At 44.9% G+C, this 22,974-nt stretch overlaps 2 protein-coding genes across 9 annotated transcripts in view; one reads left to right on the forward strand and one right to left on the reverse strand.

Annotated features, from left to right (window-relative positions):
* Window positions 1-235: 235 nt before the first annotated feature.
* On the reverse strand, window positions 236-448 carry LOC114708634 (ATP synthase subunit ATP5MPL, mitochondrial-like). The gene has a single exon (XM_037198751.1). The coding sequence runs from the start codon at window positions 416-418 to the stop codon at window positions 236-238; it is 183 nt and encodes a 60-aa protein (XP_037054646.1). The 5' UTR covers window positions 419-448.
* A 14,557-nt stretch (window positions 449-15,005) lies between these two features.
* The window catches only part of Taf1 (TATA-box binding protein associated factor 1), a 73,906-nt gene continuing 65,937 nt past the window's right edge, over window positions 15,006-22,974 (forward strand). For 2 of the 8 annotated variants that reach the window (XM_037199294.1, XM_037199292.1), the window contains exons 1-6: window positions 15,026-15,238; window positions 15,841-15,955; window positions 16,099-16,215; window positions 20,137-20,259; window positions 21,676-21,690; window positions 21,875-22,116. In XM_037199294.1, coding sequence (XP_037055189.1) covers window positions 15,119-15,238; window positions 15,841-15,955; window positions 16,099-16,215; window positions 20,137-20,259; window positions 21,676-21,690; window positions 21,875-22,116 — 732 coding nt within the window. In that variant the 5' untranslated portion in view covers window positions 15,026-15,118. Of the gene's footprint in view, window positions 15,239-15,840; window positions 15,956-16,098; window positions 16,216-20,136; window positions 20,260-21,675; window positions 21,691-21,874; window positions 22,117-22,974 lie in introns of all 8 variants that reach the window. The other 6 variants (XM_028892039.2, XM_028892040.2, XM_037199295.1 and 3 more) reach the window with 5 other exon arrangements.

Consider the following 22,974-nt stretch of genomic DNA (forward strand, 5'->3'; position numbering starts at 1 on the left):
GGCCATGATGGAGTTACTCTGGCTAGGACCAGAAGACTAGTCTCACTACATGTATGATCCAATTGAATTGTTCAGGAAAGTCACTTGTTTTGTGTGCTGCTCACATACATTTATTAATGCCACATTGTAAATGGTACTTAGGTAAGTGCACAGCGATGTTCCATGTTCTCATCTAACACAGCTTGCTTAAGTTTAGCTGACAGGATTCATCGTCAGTGGACTCGGAGTGGTTAAGTTAATGATGGCCATGGGCAGGTGCAGGACTGGCGCCTTTCAAAGCTTTACTTCTTTCATAAGCACTCCTGATTTTATAAATGATGAAGGTCATTAACCCCATTCCTACCCAAATTTCCTGGTAAACCTGGGTATAGTAGGGTTTCATGGGGACCCAGACATTCTTAATAAGGCTTTGAAGCATCTCAGCAAGACCAAGGCCACAGGCCACAACAGAATCCACTAGACGGGGAAAGGTCACTGAGCCCTGGAAAGTCACATTTATAGGACCCATAAATAGTTGCTGGCACCTGGAGGAAGGAACAAGGAGCAACTGAAAACAGGCAATTTTAGACAGTGATGAAAGCGTTCCAAGATCAGATTTTTAAAATTTTATTCTTCTTCTTATTTTATGTGTGGGTGTTTAGGCTGTGTGCACCTCTTGATGCCCGTTGCCCAGGGAGGTCAGAGGAGGCCGTTGTATCCTCTGGAACTGGAAGTATGGACAGTTGCAAGCCAGCATGAGGGTGCTGGGAATAGAGCCCAGGTCTTCTGCAAGACCAATGAATGCTCTGAATTGCTGAGACATCTCTGCAGCCTCATAAACTTTATTATTTTTGAGACAAAGTCTCTCTGCAGCCCTGGCTGGCCTGGAGCTTGTTATAGACTCCAGACTGGCTTCAAACTTGCACAGATCCACCTGCTTCTGCCTCTCTAGTATTGGGGTTAAAGGTGTGCGCTACCACACTCAGATAAACTTCACTTTTTAAAATCATTTTATCTTTTTCTTGAAAATTTCATACATGAGCCACGCATCTAAATCACTTGGGCACCTTCCTCTTCCCCCTCCAACTCCCCCTGCAAATTCATGCTCTCTTCTTTAGTGTTGTTTTACACACACACACACACACACACACACACACACACACACCTTACCTACCAAGTTTATTTACTTTGGTTTGTTTTGGGGGGCCGGGAGGAGTTGAAACAGGGTCTCACTGCGCAGCCTTGACTGGCCTGGAACTCACTGGGTAAACCAGGCAGGCCTTGACCTCCCTGCTTCTGCCTTCACCTCCCAAGGGCTGCTAAAGTTGGGCACCACCATGCCCAATAGTACCGTAATTCTTCAAATTGGCTGTGTACCCTAAGAACGTTTAAGCAGTCAGTAAAATAACAAAGACTCGAACCTTGAGTAAGGAGAGGTGCTCAGTGGCAGAGGGCTGACCTGACATGTGTGTGAGAACCTGGGTTCCATTTCCAGTAACCCAGAGAAGCGAAAAGAGTTCCAGGGCCAGGTGTGGTGGTGCATACCTTTAACCCCAGCACTCAGGAAGCAGGGGCAAGCAGAGCTCTGGGTTCTAACACAGAATTCCATGACAGCCATCCAGAGCTACACAATGAGAAACAGATAGATCCACAATTGAGCCATGGATTTCTTGGAGACACGGTCTTTCTCTGCAGCACAGGCTGACCTGGAACTCATGGCAAAACCTCTGCCTCAGTTTCCTGAGTGCCAGCTATAGATTTCAATGCTCCTTTTCAAAAATGGATAGGACAGGCACAAATTTAGCAAGGGTATTGTAGAAATGATCACAGTGATCTGGTTGACTTTCATAGATTCTGCCATGTAATAGGCCCCTAGATCCCAGATCTTAGCCCAACTGACCTCACGATGGAAGTGCCATTCACACTATAAAACTCACCACGCAGACAGTACCACCTGCCAAAACTAAAACAAAGACCTAGTCTATCAATGTCAATAGTTCTGGAAAAGTCTCTTAATGTCTAACCTGGCGTTTTGGCTTCTGTAGTTCTGCTTCTGGCTAAAATTCTTGTTAACTGAAGTATGTCAACCCGGGACATGGTTTGTGTGCTTAAAAGCTCACCCTGAGAAAGGCTCAGGGCTACACTGGGATCCCAAACACCAAGTGTAGTTGCCGGCCAGCTAATAAAGACTTCCTATAGGCTTAAACCACGTCCAAGTAGTCTTCTCTGGTGGACACCCCCACATTTCTGGAGGCCCACCCAGACCCAGAGATCAGACCTCGAGACACAGAGACTCTCCGAGCCCCTTGAGTGAGGAAGAGTGTGATGGTCAGGGGACTCTTAGGGGGTGTGCAGCATGAGATGTTCCAGGTCCCCAGGGTTCCCTTTGATCAGTTGCTCCCTAACGTTTCAGAGGGAGCTGACTCCTCCACCCCAAAAGGAAACAGATTAGAAAGTCACCTGGTCTGTCACCTCCAGAGGCGAGTCTGGTTAAGGGGACTTCTGTTTGGACCCGTAGGAGAGGTGGGACATAGCTGCTGATCCAGTGTCTGGATCCACGTGAGGATCACTGGATCTCTCTGTCTGGTCAGGTGTGTGATTGTGTGGTGGCTGCCCCGGTTGTCTCTCCTCTCTCTCCTCCCCCCCATCTCTCTCTCTCTCTCCCTGACAGTTTTGTTTCCTTGTGTTGATCAGTGGCTTTCTCTGGTGTGAGACCCTCCCCCCACTCAGCTTCGGATCTGTGTCCCCTCTTGCTGGGGACTCAAATCCTTTTGGCTCTGCCAGGTCACCCAGAGAAACAAAACAAAACAAAACAAACAAACAGCCCACCCACCTGTCCCACTTGGGGAGCAGGAGCGCCTGCGCCTGTGTGTTTTGTTGCTTGACTCCCGCTCAGTCAGGGTTGGTCCCTGTGTGGAGGGGGGGGGCCAGGCCTCTCGTCCAGGGCCCCCCTCCCCCGACGTCTAAGTGGAATGCACACAGGTAGGGGGAAACAGTCCCCCAGGTGAACGTTCCCTCTGCTCCTGCCTGCTCTAAGCAGCCCCAGGGAAGGGGATAAGTTCCCCAGGGCTGAGCCTGAATGAAAAGAGAAAGCTCCACTCCTTCCTTTTTCATGATTTATGTCGCTTTTTCAACCAATGATCTGTAAAAGCCACCATTCTCTGAAAAAAGTAGAAAAACCACCCCTGGGCTGGGCTGGGCAGGGGGATCCCTGCCAGACAACACATCCTGAACAGAATGAATTTTCCCTTCTGTCCAACACTGACCAAGGAGACTTTCAACAATTTCATTAGGTACTGTGTAGAAGGATTAAAGACAGGTTCGTAGGCACTGCAATAGTTACTTTAACTGAAATGATCTGGGCCCAAGCCAGGTACCTCAGCCTGGAGAGAGCTGATTGATCTGACCCAGGCTCTCAGATGGGGAAAAGGAGAGTCCACCGACACATACACGGACCATCGGTCAGTGTCCTTTTACTACCGGCCATGTCCATGGTGTATGATCTATAGAGAAAGAGGGCTTCTCAAGAAAAAAGTCTGGGCCCTTCTAGAGGCTATTTGGCTTCCCTACAAATTGCTGTCCTCCACTGCCAGGCTGCTGACCTGGCTCAAGACAAACAGCCCTAAGGCCAGTGGGGCCTACTGATATTTTCGTGACATGCCATGACCCAGTGCTGCCCGAGACTCCATGGTACAACCAAGAAGAAACAGGGTACACAAAAGGAAAGAATGGACAGCTCAAACCCACAGGTTGATGGAGACACCAGAGGGAAAGATGATTCTTCCAGAAACAACTGGCAGGACTCTGGTAACTGGCCTTCACCAGCCTACTCATCTGGGGTCCACAAAACTTTCTCAGTTGCTCAGACCAAGGTATGTTATATCTAGATTCGAGAGCCTAGCATGGGATGTCTCAGCTAAATGCCAGGTTTGTGCTCAAGTAAATATAAAACAGAGAGCCCTTACCCAGGCAGGGGTCCAAATGAGAGACCAACAGGCCCACAAACTCTGGGAAGACTGGCTTCACCAAGATCCAGCCTGTGGGGGAGGATAAAAGTACCTGCTAGTTTTTGTTGGGGACCAGAGTCCACTGGAGTCCAGCTCTGACCTGTGGAAGGGTTTCTTGGGTGGAGGAGAGAAGAATGAGGAAATACTAGGTAGAAAGATAGAGACAATAAGAAAGACAGAGACACAGGATAGCTTTGGGAGGGCCTGGGTCAATACCCAGCCGCCCAGAGCTTTATTCAAAAGGGCTTTTTATAATATGCCAAGGGGAAAGGCAAAAGACCTCCCCTTTGCAAGATCAAACACCTGGCAAACACGCCCACGGCTAAAGGCTGTAGGGATTCCTTTCCCCCCTCTCATCCATGGGAACCGTGATTTTTCAGGACATGTACGACTTCTGTGAGCAATCAGGGCCTGCCCCCACTCTAAGGGGTCTTTCACTTTTTTCCTTTCCTCCTCCCTCAAACCTCTTTCACTAATTGCTGCATGTGGCGTGTCTGCTTGGTGGCGTACTTTGGCAGGGCCCGCTAAAGGACCCACTTACTTGCCTCCACCCGTGGCAGATCTGCTCCCTCCGCCTGTAACAAGCCTGCTTTCTCTTCCACTGGCAGCTTTGACTTCCATTCAATACCACCACTCACTTTCTTCCTTCTCCCTTCCTTATGACTTAGATTTACCTATTTAAAAGAAAAAGAAACATGTTTTGACCAGCAACCACACAGCTCTCCTCCATCTCAGCTGATGACCTCATCATGATGTAGAAGGCCACATGCTGGCAGCTGCAGTACCTTCTCTGGACAGCCGGCTGGCTGCCAGTAGGAGCCACGTTACGGCCGGGAAACGTCTTTTATTTAAGTTGGTCACACCACATGGTCTGCCATGCTGAGGATGACCATGTACCAGGCACCATGCTGGTTTACTGAGATATTAAAGCTGCACCTCTGCATCCATGTACAGGGATGAGTCTTGCTGGCAGCCAGACTTTGTGACCTAAGCATAAGCCCACTGATATTAAAACTAAATTGTTAACAATATTAAAACTTGATTTTGTCATATATCTCCAGATTAACAAAAACCAACTTAGAGATTTACACTTATTTCTTCTAAAAAATTTAAATAAATGATGTCATGTGTTTGGTAAATGAGGTATCTGATAAACAAGATAAATATTCTATGATGGAGTTTCTGGTCCCACGAGAGGGTCCTTTTCTTAGAGGTGGGCCACACCCTGACTCACAAGCCCCTTTTCTCCTGTTCTCATTCGCCCTGGGATCTTTCCTGTCACTCTTCTTTGCCTTCTCAGGAGACAGTAAGTCCTAGCCTTATGGAAGCTGCTAACATATTGGAGTCTGTAAGCCAATAGTCAGGCATTCATACCTAATAGACAGGCAGTCCTCAAATACTCAGAGAGCTGCAGAATTTGGCATTTAAAATGTTGATCAAAAAGTTTATTATATCAGACAGAGTCTCCCAGATCCTAGGAGTGACCCAAGGTCTCTGAAGAAGCTCTCTCCATCTGGATGATGGCAACACTGACCTCTGGGCAAGATGCCCCAATGGGACACCTGCCACCAGGACCTGGGCCAGACTGTGGACAAACAGCAGGACACCAGGGAATTGATTGCACCCATTTTGCCTAAATAAAGTAAAGTCAGTCTTCTCTATGTCCCTCTTCCATGGGAGATTCTGACCTTATGGACCTGGTGGCCAAAGATTGATGCTGTTCTGATACTTCTGCCTCCAACAATGTGGAGACCTGGGTATGGCTAACTGGGTATGGGCTGGTCCCTGTCATTTTTAATAGATTCGAAAGCTGTATAATTTATCCTTCTCAGCTCTCTGATTCCATTTGACGACCAGGCTTTGCTGCAGCTGCCTTCTCAGTTCTCCATATAAAATTCACAGGTCTCCCTCTCCTAGGGTTTCTACTAGGTCTAGACACGATTTAGCTTGTTGCCACATCAGATAAACTCACAGAACAGATTTCAGTGTAACTTTTTACTATAGACTGTTCTCAGTAACTCCTGGAGATTTGGATAAAAGAAACAGCTTTAAGGTTTGTTTATATGAAGAATGAAAAGCTGTCTCACTTCTGTTCACATACATATCCTTCTCAGATCTGAGGATGTTTAGGGAAGCCTTCCTGCTTCACTCACCCAACCACTTCCATTCAGTAAATTTCCTTTGGTTATAGATTTAAAAATGTTTCATTGGGCTGAAACCAGGCCCTAGAAAGTGTTCATACCTTTAACCCAAAGCCATAGCCTTTTGCAATAACACCAAGATGTAAATCTGTTCCAGATTTTTTTTTTTTTTTTTTTTTTTTACAACTTACAGGTTCCTGCATAGGTCCACTCCTTGTGGAAGTCTGCCAGAGTCCAGCTCCCACAAGGGTTCTTGGGAGGAGAAAGGGATGGGGAAATATTAGATAGAAAGATAGAAGGAGATGAGATAAGAAGACAAGAGACACAGGATGGCTTTGGGAGGGCCCTGGGTCGATACCCAGTTGCCCAGAGCTTTATTCAAAAGGGCTTTTTTTTTTTTTTTTGGTTTTTCGAGACAGGGTTTCTCTGTGTAGCTTTGCGCCTTTCCTGGATCTCACTCTGTAGATCAGGCTGGCCTCAAACTCACAGAGATCCGCCTGCCTCTGCCTCCCAAGTGCTGGGATTAAAGGTGTGCACCACCACCACCACCACCACCACCACCACCACCACCACCACCCGGCTCAAAAGGGCTTTTTATAATATGCCAAGGGGAGAGGTAAAAGACCTCCCCCTTGCAAGATCAAAGCACACCATAAGCCAAATGCAGACACTTCCAAACACGTGGTAACACCCCCCCCCCCCGGCCAAATCATCCCACTATGCAGCCCTGCTGGGTAAAGCAAACTCAGATTCTCTGATCCTGAGTAAGGTCTCACTAGGAAGCCTCTGTGGGCCACCACAACCCCTCCTGCCAGACTTGGGCCAAGACCAACCCTCAGAGGCTCTTCAGATATACCAGCGGCCCCTGCACCAGCTCTGAGGATACCAACTATCAACCGAGGACACCAACTGGGTGAATACTGACAGGTTAACTTCACCCACATGCCCACTCATGAAAACTCTGTTATCTCCCAATTCGTTGACACTTTCTACAGGATGAATGGAGGCATTTCCACCTCCAGAGAAACAGCAGAGGCGATGGCTTCTATACTCCTGATTTGGCGTGCCGTTCCCCCAAGCTCCTGGAACATCACTGCTGCAACCTGCCTTCTCAGCTCCCTCAAGGAACAGACGCCTGAGAGCTCCATGCTTGAGGTCTCCACAATGACAGCTAACCGAACGCTTCTTCACTCACACCTCCTGCCATTCGGCGCACTCATTTCTCCCACTTGCTATCCCTTTCCATACTAAGCCTCTATCTACCGCTCAATGGGTCTGCTTTTCCTCCAGTACGACCGCCCAAGAGGCAGTATGGTATAACTATATTGAATAACTACTATAAGATATGTTGAAAAGATCATCCTGGGGGCTGGGGAGGTAACTCAGTAGTTAAGAGTACTTGCTGCTCTTCAGAAGACCTGGATTTGGTTATTAGCACCCACACTAGGTGGCTCACAACCATCTGTGACTCCAGCTCCAGGGGAGCCAGCCTCAGCTACATACACAGTGAGTTCGAAACTAGCCTAGGAAACCTAGGAAAATCCTATCTTAAAAATTAAAAATGTGGGGTGGAGAGATGGCTCAGAGGTTAAGAGTGCTGCCTGCTTTTCCAGAGGTCCTGAGTTCAATTCCCAGCTACCACATGATGGCTCACAACCATGTATAATGAGATCTGGTGCCCTCTTCTGGCATGCAGGCATACCTGCATGCAGAACACTGTATATGTGATAAATAAATATTTAAAAAAATTAAAAATTAAAAATGTAAGCCAGGTAGTGGTGGCACACACCTTTAGTCCCAGAGGAAGAGGCAGGTGGATCTTGGAGTCTAAGCGATTTCTTTGCGTTTTAAAACCTTAGAAGCATGGCTTCAACTCACACTTCTGTTCCTTGCTATGAAGAGGCAGCATCTGTGATGAGCTAAAGTCTCACTCAGGATGGGTGGTTACCCGCTTTTTTCCTTAAACAAATGCCAGGTACTTCAAGGAAGGTTCTCAACTCCCGCTTAACAATAAGATACTCCAGTAGAACGGCTCCACGGGAGCAGGAATTGAGCCAAATGAAGAAGCAAGAATCACTATTTCACAACGACTGTAAATTCTGAAAGGCACCACAAATCCCTCCCCTGAGTATTCATGAGAACAGTGTGAGTCTCCATAGACAGAGTCAGGCTCTACCCAGGAGACTTTGCTTGGACATTCTGAGTAAGATCCCGGAATTGTTCTTGCACAGATGCCTCCTGGAGACTCTGCTGCTGGTGCTCCAGCCTGTCTCGAAAAGGCCAGTTTCTAACCAGTGCAGGGGGAATCAGACTCGGCACTGGGGTAGGTGGGTGGTAAAAGGGGAAGGTGATGAAGGAAGGGTCAAGAGCTCTCAAAGGATGTCCTCCTATGCTGGCAACTGAGTCAGTTCCATCGGCATGCAAATTGGCTGGATGTCTCCACTAGAGGTCATGATTGACTCTGTATCAAGAGCAAACTACTATCAGAGGGGCTGGTCCTCACACACTGGGGTGTCAAAACCTCTTTCAGTTCTTAAAAATTTGTGACGCCTAAGCAGGGGCTTTTGCTTAACAGAATTGTATCTATTGATACATCGTGATTAGAAATAAAAGCCGAGCATTTCAAAAAAAAAAAAATTAAAAATGTAAGCCAGGTAGTGGTGGCACACACCTTTAGTCCCAGAGGAAGAGGCAGGTGGATCCTGGAGTCTAAGTGAAGTAGTACCTTTTCATTGGCTGCCAGCTCACAAATAACAATACGGAAACTTACTGTGAAACCTTGGCCGTTAGCCTAGGCTTGTCTCAACTAGCTCTTATAACTTACACTAACTCATTTATGTTAATCTATGTTCTGTCACTGGTGTTACCGCTCTTCCATTTTGCACCTCCTGTTTCCTCTCCTGGCATCCCTTGAGAGCCTAGATTCCTCCTCCTCTTCCTCTCTCTCCGAGAAAATCCCACCTAAACCTCCTGCCCAGCTATTGACCTTTCAGCTTTTTATTACACCAGTCACAGTGTACAGATATCCCACGACAGAGGCAGGCCTGGTCTACAGAGTGAATTCCAGGATATCCAGGGCTACACAGAGAAACCCTGTCTTGAAAAAAAAAGATAATGATGAAAAAGAAGCAATACCCTCACCCCCAATTTTTTTTTCATTTTTAAAAAGATTTATTTATTTTATGTACATGAGTGCTCTATCTGTATGGACTACTTTATGCCACAAGAGGGCATCAGGTCCCACTATAAAATTTGGGGTTGCTTCACCCCCAAATTTTCAAAGGTGATGGAAGGCCAGCCAGTGAGATGGCCCAATGTATAAAAGCACTTGTGCTGTCCAAGCCTGATGACCCCAGTTTCATTCCCAGAACCATGGCAGAAGGCGGGAACTGAGTCTCGAAAACTTCCCTCTGACCTTCACATGTGCTGTGGCATGTTGAGTGCCTGCACTCACATCCATACATCATACACACACATACATACACACACACACACACACACACACACACACACACACGTAAATGTTTAAAAAGTGATGGAGATGTAGAGCACCTGTCTAGCACATGCAAGGCCATGGTTTCAATCCCCAATACTATAAATAAACCACACACATGCATGATGTGTGATCCTAAGTAGTCTTATTAAGTAAAAACACAGAGGGACTATCTTGGTGCTTTGTTTTTATTTTTATTTATTTATTTATTGGATTTTTTTTTTGAGGCAGGGTTTCTCTGTGTAGTTTTGGTGCCTGTCCCGGATCTCGATCTGTAGCCCAGGCTGGCCTCGAACTCACAGAGATCTGCCTGCTTCTGCCTCCTGAGTGCTGGGATTAAAGGCGTGCGCCACCACTGCCTGGCTTTATTTTTTATAATTAGATTTTTTTAGATAGTCTTATGCAGCCAAAGTCAGTTTTGAACTCCTGATCCTCTTTCCTCTACCTCCTAAATTCTGAAACTACGAGTGTCTACCACCACACCCTACTTTTTTTTTTTGATTAAATGTTAGTACAGCAATACTATCCCATTGATTTTTCAACACTAAAATGCAGCATTTCAGTTACCTATGAAGGTTTTGGCAGACTTGCGTTGTAGGGTAGAGATCCAAAGACCACTCAGCTCAACCAAAGTCCAAATTGAGTCTATATTCAGTGTTTCTATGCCTGGAGAGAAACACTTTTCATAGAGCAGCCTCAAATGCATTTCACACAGAAATATATATATATTGGGATTAAAGGCAGGGGCCACCACCACCCAGTAGTATATATATTAATTCTATGTGTTTTGCCATGGGAAGTTTTGGGTCCCCTGAAACTGGAGTTGCAGACAGTTGTGAGCTGCCATGTGGGTGCTGGGACTTGAACCCGGGTCCTCTGGAAGAGCAGCCAGTGCTCTTAACCTGCTGAGCCATCTCTCCAGGCCCTCACACAGAACTTTTAAAGGCAAAGAACACGGCAAAACTACATCCTGGTTTGCAGTTGCAGGGGAAAGTAAAGTAGGAGTGCAGATTAACAGAAGCCAAAATCATGCACTTAGCAAGGCATTTTGACCTTGAGTTTCTAGAACAAGGCTAGGTGCTTTCCCATGGGACTTTTCACAGTGTGAGTAGAAGGGTGGGGTGGTCAGTTTCAGATTAAACCAAAGATGGCTCCAATTGAGACAAGACTGGGAACCTTTGCCCTGCCAAAGTTGTCTGGCCTAAAATTTTTGTTTGTTTGTTTGTTTCTTGAGACATGGTTTCTCTGTGTAACACGACAGCCCTAGCCGTCCTGGAACTAGCTCTGTAGAGGACCTGAGTCAGAGATCCACCTGCTTCTGCCTCCCAAGTGCTGGGATTAAAGGCGTGCGCCACCACCTGGCTTGTGGCCTAAAATTTTTAACTACTGTTAAAATATTTAATTTAAAAGCTGGGCAGTGGTGGCACACACCTTTAATTCCAGAACTTGGGAGGCAGAGGCAGGCAGATCTCTGTGAGTTTGAGGCTGGACTGGTCTACCAAGCAAGTTCTAGGGCAGCCAGGACTACACAAAGAAACCCTGTCTGGAAAAAACAAAAAGAAAGAAAAAAAAATTAATGTCTCAGTAGAAAACAAATGAAGGATGCTAAAGAGATGGTTGTCTCTAGGCACCAAGCATTCACACGGTGCTCATGTATATATTTAGACAAAACATTTAAACACGCATAAAATAAAAATAAGCAAACCTTTCTTATTTTTGTTTTTCAAGACAGAGTTTCCCTGCATAGCCCTAGCTGTCTTGGAACTCACTTTGTATAATGGTATGATGGCTGGCTTCAAACTCACAGAGATCTGCCTGCTTCTGCCTCAGGAGTGCTAGGATTAAAGGCGTGCGCCGCCGCCGCCGCCGCCGCCGCCGCCGCCGCCGCCGCCGCCGCCGCCGCCGCCGCCGCCGCCGCCGCCACCACCATCAGCTAAAAACAAAATCGAGGGCATCAAGAATGTAGCTTAGCTGGTAGAGTGCTTTCCTAGCCTGCACAGAGCTCAGGGCTTGATCTGCAGTCCTGCATATACCTGACACATGGTGCATGCTCAACACCCTAGCACCCAGGAAATGGGGTGCTTTGAGAATCAGAAGTTCAAGCATCCTCAGCTATATCAGAGTTTGTGACTAGCCCGAGTTATAGGAGACCCTATCTAAAAACCAAAGCAGAATCAACACCAAGTCAAACAGGGAGCCAGGTGTGTCGCTGTGTATCTGTAATCCCAGCTACCTGGGAAGCTGAGATAGGACCCTGAGTTCCAGTCAGCATGGGCAACTTAGAGAGGTCCTGTCTCAACATCAATTTTAAAAAGGGTTGTAGCTCAGTGGGAGAGAACTTCCCTAGTATGTATAGGCTCTGTGTTCTATCCATAGCACTGCAAAAAATAAATAAGGGGCTGGAGACGGCTCAGTGGTTAAAAGCACTGGCTACTCTTCTAGAGGACCCAGGTTACATTCCCAGCAAAATCAAGGGGGTCAAGAATGTCTCTTCCTGCCTTATATTCCTTTCTCTGCCCACCCATATCACTTCCTGTCTCAACCTTCCTAGTGCTGGGATTAAAGGCTTGTGACTCCCAAGTGCTGGGATTAAAGGTGTGTGCCACCACTGCCTGACCTCTATGTTTAATCTAGTGGCTGGCTCTGTCCTCTGATCATCAGGCAAGTTTTACTTGTTAGAGTACAAACAAAATATCATCACACCAAAACAATGAAAGTGTGATGATATATGGAATATTTACATAATGTCAAAGGATTGCCCATAAGTGATTTACTAGGTTATAAAGGAGATGTATTACTTCAACAGGGCATCTGGCTGTCACCCTACATAACCGATCAAATTAGCATTATCAATATTGGGACAATCTGATACTCTGCCTTCTTAATGGCCAGTAAAATATGAAACCCAGATCAATTTGAAGAACAATCAGGCATATGCAGAATAGCAAACATTTTTCAGTAAAACTCTACCAGGGCTGGCTAGATAGTTCATGGTTACGAATGAGTGGTTGCTGTTCTCCCAGAGGATCTGAATTCAGTTCTCAGTACTCACATCAGGCAGCTCACAACTATCTGTAACTCCAACAGGCAGTCAACAGCTCTGTCCTCCATGGACAACTGCACTCCAGTGCATGTACCCATACACAGACACATACACATAATTTAAAAGAAAAACATCTCGTGGGGCAGTGGTGGAAGCACACACCTTTAATGCCAGCACTTGGGAGACAGAGGCAGGCAGATCTCTATGACTACCAGGCCAGCCTGGTCTACAAAGCAAATTCCAGGATAGCCAGGACTGTTACACAGAGAAACCTTGTCTCAAAAAGACAAAACCAAAATAGATAGATAGATAGATAGATGAATAGATAGATAGATAAAACATTTTACAAAATAAAGAAAACTTCCCAGTGTCTAGACTAAGGGGAGGTGGTAAAATGTAATTGCAGGGTTGAACTTGGACAAAGACTGGTAAACTCAGTTACTTGGGAAGCTGGGGCAAGAGAATGGAAAGTTCAAGGCCAGGCCTAGGAAACTGAAGTGAGGCTGTCTCAAAACAAACAGAAATACAAACAAAACAATCAACAAGGAATGATGCACAAAAAATGCAAAGTAGGAACCTTGAATAAATCCTAGATTTGGAAACATAGATGCTTCAATTCCAACACCTCTAGACACTTAAATTTTAACTGTATGTCAAATACATTGACTTAATTTTGTTGCTTTTGTTTTTCGAGACAAGGTTTCTTGGTGTAGCTTTGGAGCCTGTTCTGAATCTTGCTCTGTAGCCCAGGCTGGCCTCGAACTCACAGAGATCCTCCTAGCTCTGCCTTCCAAGTGCTGGGATTAAAGGCGTGAGACATTAACTTTTTAAAGTCACGAGAGTGGGCTGAAAAAAAAAATGTCTACTTTTGTGTGTCTTGAATGTGCCACAGTAACAGTGGGTCGTGGGGATGGAACTGAGGTTGGGGTGGTGGCAGGTGTCTTTTACCTACTGAGGCATCTGGCTGGTTTAAGATATCTACTTTTGGAAATAAAGAATAAATATGTAAAGTACTTAAATATTTTAATTTTTTTTTCTGACAGAGTCTCGCTGTGTAGCCTGGAACTTATGTATAATAGGCTGGTCTTGACTTCAGAGACACGCCCACCTCAGCTACCTACACCCGGGAAAAATAAAGTCATTTTTTTTTTGTTTTGTTTTTTGAGACAGGGTTTCTCTGTGTAGCTTTGCGCCTTTCCTGGAACTCACCATGTAGCCCAGACTGGCCTCACAGAGATCCGCCTGGCTCTGCCTCCCGAGTGCTGGGATTAAAGGCGTGCGCCACCGCCGCCCGGCTAAAGTCATTTTTTTAAGTACTGGGAATTGAACCTAGGTCTTCGAACTCACGAATGCTGGCAAGTACACGGCCAGGGAGCCGTATCACCAGTCCTGTATACTTACTTTCTCTCCCTCTTTATTTCTCTTCCCTCTCTCCCAGCTTTTAAATATTTATTTATTTTTATTTATTCATTTATTCATTCATTCATTTATTTATTTTGGTGCTGGAGCTCAAATAAACAAACCACGGGGCTGGAGAGCTGGCTCAGAGGCTAAGAGCACTGGCTGCTCTTCCAGAGGATCCAGATTCAATTCCCAGCACCCACATGGCAGCTCACAACTGTCTGTAGCTCCAAGATCTCACATGCTTATACAGACATACATGCAGGCAAAACACCAATGCACATAAAATAAGAATAAATAGCTTTTTAAAAAACTATGAAAATGTTAGCGATTGTAAATCTCGAAGTTTCGGTTGCTTGTTTTACTAAGCTTCATTTTTTTTTTATTGTTGTCGTTTTGTTTTTTCAAGACAGGATTTCTCTGTGTAGCCCTGGCTATCCTGGAACTATGCAGAACGGGCTGGTCTCGAACTCACAGAGATCCGTTTGCTTCTGCCTCCCGAGTGCTGGACTAAGCTTCACATTTTGCTGTGGGGAAATGCCGATTCAAAATAAGTAAGTAGCGTTCCTACCGCAGGCACAATTCATAGCAACGTTCCTTTGGGGAACGGCACAAAGCGGAAAAACCGGCTCAAATCCTTACTTCCGTGCCTTGCAGCCTGTGACCCCAGGTTTCCAGGGGGTATAGGTCAGGCGGTCTCAAAACGTCTTTCTTATTGGAGGGAAATCTGCCTCTCCCACCCTAGCAACCAGAAGGTTCCCGCGCAGTCGCTGGGCGGGACTGAACGGTTTCTTTGACCAACCACTTTCCATTTACCCAGCCTCCTGATCCTGGGCGGACCAATCAAAAGCAGTTAGTGAAGTAGTATGCCTGAGTGTCGGTTCTTGAGCGACAGCCCGGTCATTCCGGTTTTTCTTTTCAACTTCCGGTAGACTCTGGTAGGGTCAGGGAGCGCGAGTCATTACCGTGCGACTGTCGTATTTGTTTCCGGCCGAAGGGGCCGGGCCGGGCCGGGCCGCTGTCCGCAACCGGTGCGGGCAGACGTGCCGCCATCATGTCAGACACAGACAGCGATGAAGATTCCGCCGGAGGAGGCCCATTTTCTTTAACCGGGTTCCTGTTCGGAAACATCAATGGAGCAGGGCAGCTGGAGGGCGAAAGCGTCTTGGATGATGTGAGGCGTGGGCGTGGGCCTGAGGCGGAGGGTGGTGTGGCTACGGAGGACGGTGGAGCGGAGACTGTTTAGGAATCGGTGACAGAGGGTGTTATAGGCCATTTTGGGGGCTCACAGGAGCCCCTTCTCTTGGCTTTGAGGAAGAGTGCAGAGCGAGAGCGCGCGCGCTCAACTCTGAGGAAGGATGGGGAGAAAAGAGGAAAACGGTTAAGTGTCAGTCACTGACGCAGAGGTGTTTGGTTCGAAGGTAACAGTCTGCTTGTTTGCTGGGGAAAATAATAGTTAAACCTAGCAAAGTTATCAGAACCGTTACTGTGTGAGATCCTTCTTGAAGAGTGTTGGGACCCTGCTTGTCTGGCTTTCGTTGATCTGGAATGGCTTCAAAGCCAGGAGTATGGATGGAACCTGTGTTGTTTGGATCTGATCTATATGGAGTTTAGATTTCCTGTACAGTTCTTGCATGTGAAGTTCCTTTGAGCACAGTGTGGAATCATTTTTTTTCAAATGGATTTGTGACTTTGTCATGAGCGAGGCAAATAAACCTTGTGCAGGACTTTCAGGTTTGGTTGTTACTTTCGACTCTCACGCTGTCCCTTTTTCAGGAATGTAAGAAGCATCTTGCAGGCTTGGGGGCTTTGGGTCTGGGCAGCCTGATCACTGAACTCACGGCAAATGAAGAATTGGCAGAGACTGATGGTTCCTTGTTAAATGACGAAGGTGAAGTGTGGGCCATGGGGAGTACAGTGTGGGTCAGGGGAGGACCACACTGTACTTTTAAGTCCACGTACTTTTAAGTGGGACTTATCTATGGAAGTGAGACTGACTTGCTTTTTCTTGAGATGTCTCCTTTTTGTCCATAGGCTGGATTAGGAGTAGAGAAGATGCTGTGGACTATTCAGACATCAATGAGGTGGCAGAAGATGAAAGCCGAAGATATCAGCAGACGATGGGGAGCTTGCAACCCCTTTGTCACTCAGGTGATGATTCTCTTTTTTGTTTTTTTAGTGACAGGGTCTCTGTATGTAGCCCTGCCTGTCCTGGAACTCACTGTGTACACCAGGATGATCTAGAACCCATAGAGATCCACCTGCTTCTGCTTCCTAAGTGCTGGGATTAGAGATGTGCCCCACTATGCCTGGCATTCTTTAATGTTATAAAATTGGTAGTGTAGTGCATTTTCTTCCTGGATAAATGTGTTTGGGGCTCTGACTTCTATGTTGGTCTCTGCCGTTGTGGTTTACTGTCTGTGAATTTCCTCTGTCTGCTAGTCCTATTGTCAATTCAGTTCCAAGTGGTAGGTGTCCTCTTTTACCAAGCTCAGGCTTTTATTCTCACAATGCTCAGTCTCAAAGTGTTGGCTAATGACAAGGGTGATAATGATTTCTTGTCATTTGATCTTTTTTAAGGGCCTGTAGGTTTGAGATACTGTTCTTAGATGCTCTTCGAAGTTAGAGATGAAAACAAATCCAGTCTTTGCCCTTCAAGAGTTTATAGATGAATAAAAATGTGTGTGCTGCCGTGCCCAGTATTGTATTTCTTTTTAAAAATAGGATGTCATGTGTCCTAGATGGGTTAAATTCTAGATCCAAGGATGACCTTGAACTCCTGATTGTCCTGTATCCTACAAAAGTGTTAAGATTAAAGGCTAGACATCACCATGTCTAGCAAAAAGTATATATATCCATTTATATGTGTACGCACACACACACACATTGAGACAGGGTCTCACTGTACAGCTCTGGCTGTCCTGGAACTCTCACCTCTAACTCATAGAGATCCACTTGCCTCTCCCTTCCTGAGTGCTGGGTCAAAGACTTGTCTAGAGAGTTGAGAAAATGAGAAATAAGAAAATAATGGGGAAGCCAGGTGTACTGGCTCTGACTAGCACCCGAGAGCCAGAGCCAGGCAGATCTTGTAAATTCAACACCAGCCTGATGTACACAGTGAGTTCCAGGATAGTCAGAGCTACATAGTGAAGCCTTGGCTCAAAACAAAAAGAAAGAAAAAAGTAAGGAAGGAATGGGGAAATGAATTAGCCAGTGGTATTTGTTTTGAGACAGGGTCTCACTGTGTAACTGTCTGGCCCGGAACTCATAGAGATCTACTTGCCTCTGCCTCCCATGTACTAGGATTAAGGCGTGTGATATTAGGACTCAGCCTTTTTTTTTTTAGCCATGGGAAAAATATTGCTAAATAGCAAAAACCAAAGATAAGACAAATTTTGTAGCTTCTTTATGTATATATTATTTGAGATTTGATGCCATAAAGAGTTTCTGGCCAACATGATTGTTAAATAGTGTGATAGAATGGAAAGAATAGACTTCTGGGTCAGAATACTAAAGGTTGAAATCCCAATTCCATATTCCATTTATTATCTGACACTTGAATTTGTTATTTATAGTAATCTCCCAGTTTTCTTCTATAGTCAAGAAAATGATTAATGCTATTTGGGAATTTAAGTTTGTGGTCACATGATGGGAGATCATTTACTAAACACACAAAAAAAGTTGATAATCTAACTGGAAAGTTTCCTTTAGGCAGCCAAGATGTGATAGAATTGTAGAAATATGGTAAATCAGGGCAAAGCCCGAAAATTTGGATTTAAATTAGGGTGGGAGGCAGAGGAGGTAGGTGGATTTCTGAATTTGAGGCTAGCCTTGTCTATATACAAATTTCCAGGACAGCCAGGGATACATAAACCTGGTCTCAAAAAAACCCCCCCACAGGACTAATAAAGGTAATTTTTATTTTGTATGTGCACCACAGCACATGTGTAGAGGTCAGAGGACAACTTTGTGGAGTTGGCTATTTCCTTCCATCTCTACATGGGTCCTAGGGATTGAACTCAGGTGGCCAGACGAGCAGCAAATTCCTTTGTCCAATGGGCTGTCTCATTGACTCTTGAGGGCTTTTTTATTTAGATTTATTTAATTTTATGTGTAGTGGTATTTTTGCCTGCATGTGTGTGTGTGTGTGTATATGCATTGTCCACAGATGCCAATTGGATATGCTGAAACTGAAGTTACAGATGGTTGTGAGCCACCATGTGGGTGCTGGAAATCACATTCAGGCTGTCTGGAAGAGCAGCCAGTGCTCTTAACCACCGAGTCATCTCTCCAGTCCCGTGTCGTGTCCTCCCCTGCCCCCCACATGCTCATGTGAGCTCGCTCTAAAAGAGTTCCCCTCTTTAAAAGAGTCATGCCTTTATTCTATTTTTAAAAGATGTTTTTAATTTTTGTGGATGTGGGTGTTTTGCCTGTTTGTGTGTGTGTGTGTGTGTGTTCACCACGTGTGTGCCTGGTTCCCTTGGAGGTCATAAGAACCTGTCCTATCCCCTGGAATTAGAGTTATGGAAGATTGTGAGCTGCCTTGGGTCTTTTGTAAGAACAAGTACAATAATTGCTTTTTTTCTGCTGAGTCATTGGTCCAGCCTCTATTTTTTGTTTATTTTTAAAATTACATTTATTTTGCATGTGGAAGCCTATGTTCCAACACATAAGTAGTCAGAGGGGAGCGAAGGAATTAGTTCTGCCCTACCATGTGGGCCCTGGGGATCAAACTCAGGTTGTTATGATTTGTGGTAGGTGCCTTTACCCACTGAGCTATCCTGCTAGCTCCCTTGGGGGCTTTTTAGTTACTATCTTGAGACAGGATGTCATGTAATACAGACCGGCCTTGAACACCTAATCATGCAGCCTCTCCTTCCCAAATGTTGGGATTACAGGCATGTTCTACCATGCTGACTGGTAAGGGTGATTGTTGAAAAGGGAAATATGTAGAACAAAAGACTATTTGAGCCAGCAAGGTAGTATATATGCCTGTAATCTCAATACTTAGGTTGCATGAGACCTTGTGTCAAAACATTGAAAACAAAGTATGGGCCTGGAGAGATAACTCAGTGATTAAGAGGACTAGCTCTTCCAGAGGTCCTGCCGTTCCCAGCAACCACATGGCAGCTTACAACCATCTATACTGGGATCCAATGCTCTCTTCTGGTATGCAGATGGACATGCAGACAAAGCACCCATATACATAAAATAACATAACAGATCTTTGGTCAAATGTGGTGGCACACACCTTTAGTCCCAGCACTTGTGAGGCAGAGGCAGGTGGATTTCTGAGTTTGAGGCCAGCCTGGTTTACGAAGTGAGTTCCAGGTCACCCAGGGCTATACAGAGAAATCCTGTCTGGAAAAAACAAAACCAAAACAAAATATGTTGTCAGGACCAACTAGTGAGTACTGCCAATAGTTAAAAAGCACTGAGAAGAATGATCTACTGCCAAAATATAGACAGGAAAAGTGTATCAAAGACTTGGGAACTGTGCGCTTTTGTGTGTGTGTGTGTGTGTGTGTGTGTGTGTGTGTGTGTGTGTGTGTGTGTGTTTTAATTTTAGAAACTGGGGAAGACTATTCAATTAGGAAAGTGAACAAGGTGGAAAACAAAACCCAGTATGATCAGGAAAAGGAGCAGTTAATCAAAAGGTTTCATATAGTTCCTGGAAGCTCTCATACTCCATGTGAGAGCTGAACATTTGACTGTACCATATCTTTCTGAAGGCAGAAGCTGCATATTCTATGTATTTTTTTATGTTTTGTTTGTTTTTTGAGATAGTTTCTTAGCTATGTAGCCATGGCTAACCTTAAACTCAGAGAGCTACCTACTTCTGCCTTCTGAGTGTTGAGATTAAAGGAGTGTTTTACACACACACACACACACACACACACACACACACACACATACATACACACACACACACACACAAACACACAAGACTCTTCTCTTCTGTATGTTCTTAAAGGATGCATAGTACTTCTGTGGTGCTTTAAATCTTGAGATTTGAAGGATGCTCAAAGATACTGTATGGAATTCTTCATATTGAGATTACCTTGGTTTTAGGAGATTATGATGAAGATGACTATGATGCTGATTGTGAAGATATTGATTGCAAGTTGATGCCTCCCCCACCACCACCACCAGGACCAGTGAAGAAAGAAAAAGACCAAGATGGTATTACTGGTGGTAAGTAAAAACTGTCTACTTTCCTTTTAGAAATGAGTTTCTATTAATCAAACCAGGCTTTTGGTATGCTTAAGGGACTTTAAAAAAAACTCTTAGAAAAGGATGGCACTTTTAGAAAAAAAATCATATAGTGTCAAATACTGCTATTGAATAGAAATTTTCCTTTTAAAATGTTTAATACCACACAGTCAAGAAATAATAATTTAACAAAGTGCTTCTCAAATTAAGCTGCCCATCACATTTACCTAGAGTCTTGTAAAAAAAAATACAGATACCTGGTTATTTTGGAGTGTTTGATTCAGAAGATCTGGAATAGAGCCCAGAAATTTTTGTTAAGAGTTTCCCAAGAATTTTTTGTTTTGAGACAGGGTCTTACTATGAAGCCCCTCCCTGGAACTCTGTATAATATGCTAGGCAACCTTCAAACCTGTAGCAATCCTTCTGTTTCTGCTTTCTTAGTGCTGGGATTGCATGCATGAGCTACCACATTTTTTGTTCCCCAGGACCTTCTCCCCACCCCTCTTGAGACAGGGTTTCTCTGTGTAGCCCTGGCTATCCTGGAACTCACTTTGTAGATCAGGCTGTCCTTAAACTCACAGGGATCTGCCTGCCTCTGCCTCCTGAGATTAAAGGCATGTACTACCACCGCCCAGCTTCCCCAAGACTTTCTGATGCAACTAATTTATATACTCATTTGGAAATTATCCGTTTTTAAAAAAAACTTTTAATTTGGGCATGGTAGTATATGCCTATATTCCCAATACTCTGAAGGCAGGAGGATGACTTCTGGTTTGAGGCTAGCTGAGGCTATGTAACAGAACCCTGTCTCAAGAATCAAGCATCCTTCTAGAATGTAGCATCACTTACCTTCAGAGATTTCAAAGATTGATAAGGTCTTGAGTTGTTCTCACTATTCTTATCCCTGTAACAGTAATGATGCTGTCAGAGGTCAGACAACAAGGGAAGAACAGTACCTTTAGTTTTGAAACAGGGCCTCACTGTGTATCCCTGGCTGGCCTGGGACTCCATGTAAACCAGGCTGGCCTTGAACTCACAGAGATTTGCTGGCCTCTGCTTCCTGAGTGCTGGGATCAAAGGTGTATGCCACCATGCCTTGGTCTTCTATATTTTGAGGCTTACATTAGCCTAAATTCCTCCAGTTGGTGCTCTGACCATTTCCTTTAGTTTGCAAGGTAAATGTTATTTAACTTGGTGTGTGGAATTTTATTTTTTGTTATTCTGTGGGCTTAACAATTCTCCATCTTATAGATACCGGAACTGAACATAACAGGGCCTGATTAATGTGAAGTATTAATATAATTTTGCTACTAATCACAATATTGGGCACAGTATTGGTCATTTATGGAAAGTAGTAAATGTAGTAATAGTGTTTGTTTTCTCTCATCACAACCCTAGGGTACCAGGTCCAAGGTGAGTTGGGGATGGGGGGAAATAAGTCGGATGAGTTTTTTGGGCTGCATACTAGTAATGTGGGTGCTTGGGACTATATCCCCTGCCACAGAGCCATGCATATTAGCTTAGAAGGGGTGTTGGCTGAATTTGAGGAAATGTGTTCACAGTTACATGCCAAAGGGGTTTCTCTTCCTTGTTGCAGTGTCTGAAGATGGAGAAGGCATCATCTTGCCCTCCATCATTGCCCCTTCCTCTTTGGCCTCAGAGAAAGTGGACTTCAGTAGTTCCTCTGACTCAGAATCTGAGATGGGACCTCAGGAAGCAACACAGGCAGAATCTAAGGATGGAAAGCTGACTCTACCATTGGCTGGGATTATGCAGCATGATGCCACCAAGCTGTTGCCAAGTGTCACAGAACTTTTTCCTGAATTTAGGCCTGGAAAGGTACTTTGTATAGAGAATGTCCATAATGAAAACTGACTTCTTCCAGATTCCAAATTCTGTTGTTACATTGCTGAATATATAGTGCATGAGATTTAATGATGTCCTTTTTCAGTGACAGATAATTGTTTGTATAGGAGCTTTCCATACTGTATTAGATCATATTTTGAAGTTGTATGTATTCATAGGAAATGTGGCTTAGAATGTTTGCAGTAAAAATTGTCCAGCTGCCAGGCATGGTCATGGATTGCTGTGAGTTCAAGGCCAGCTTGGTCTACATAGTGAGTTCCAGGACAGCCAAGGCTATGCAGAGAACCCTGTCTCAAAAAACATTAACAAAATTGTCCTCTTAGTGGCTGGTGAGATGGCTCATTGGATAGAGGCACTTGCATGCATGCCTCAGGATCTGAGTTTGCTCCCCAGATCCCACAAATTGGTTGGAGAAAACCAATTCCTGAGACTTGTCCTTTGACCTCCACACATGTATTATGGCATGTACACCTGCACATGCACAAATATACACACACATAAATACATGACTAAAAAAAATAACTTTCTTTTTTTTTGGTTTTTTGAGACAGGCTTTCTGTTAGAATAAAAAGTAAACCAAGTGTTAGTTACTGTTCTGTTGCTATGAAGAGACACCATGACCAATACAACTTAAAGGAAGGCATTTAATTGAGGGCTTGCTTAAAGTTCAAGAGGGTTAATCCATGCACAACATGACAGGGAGCACAGTGACGGGCAAGGCACCTAAGCAGTAGCAGAGAGCTTAAATCCAGATCTGCAGACAGAGAGCAGGTGAGACTGGGCCTGGCCTGGGCTTTTGAAACCTCAAAGCCCACCCCCAGTGACACACCT

The sequence above is a fragment of the Peromyscus leucopus genome, chromosome X (assembly GCF_004664715.2).
Source record: "Peromyscus leucopus breed LL Stock chromosome X, UCI_PerLeu_2.1, whole genome shotgun sequence".
NCBI lineage: Eukaryota > Metazoa > Chordata > Mammalia > Rodentia > Cricetidae > Peromyscus > Peromyscus leucopus.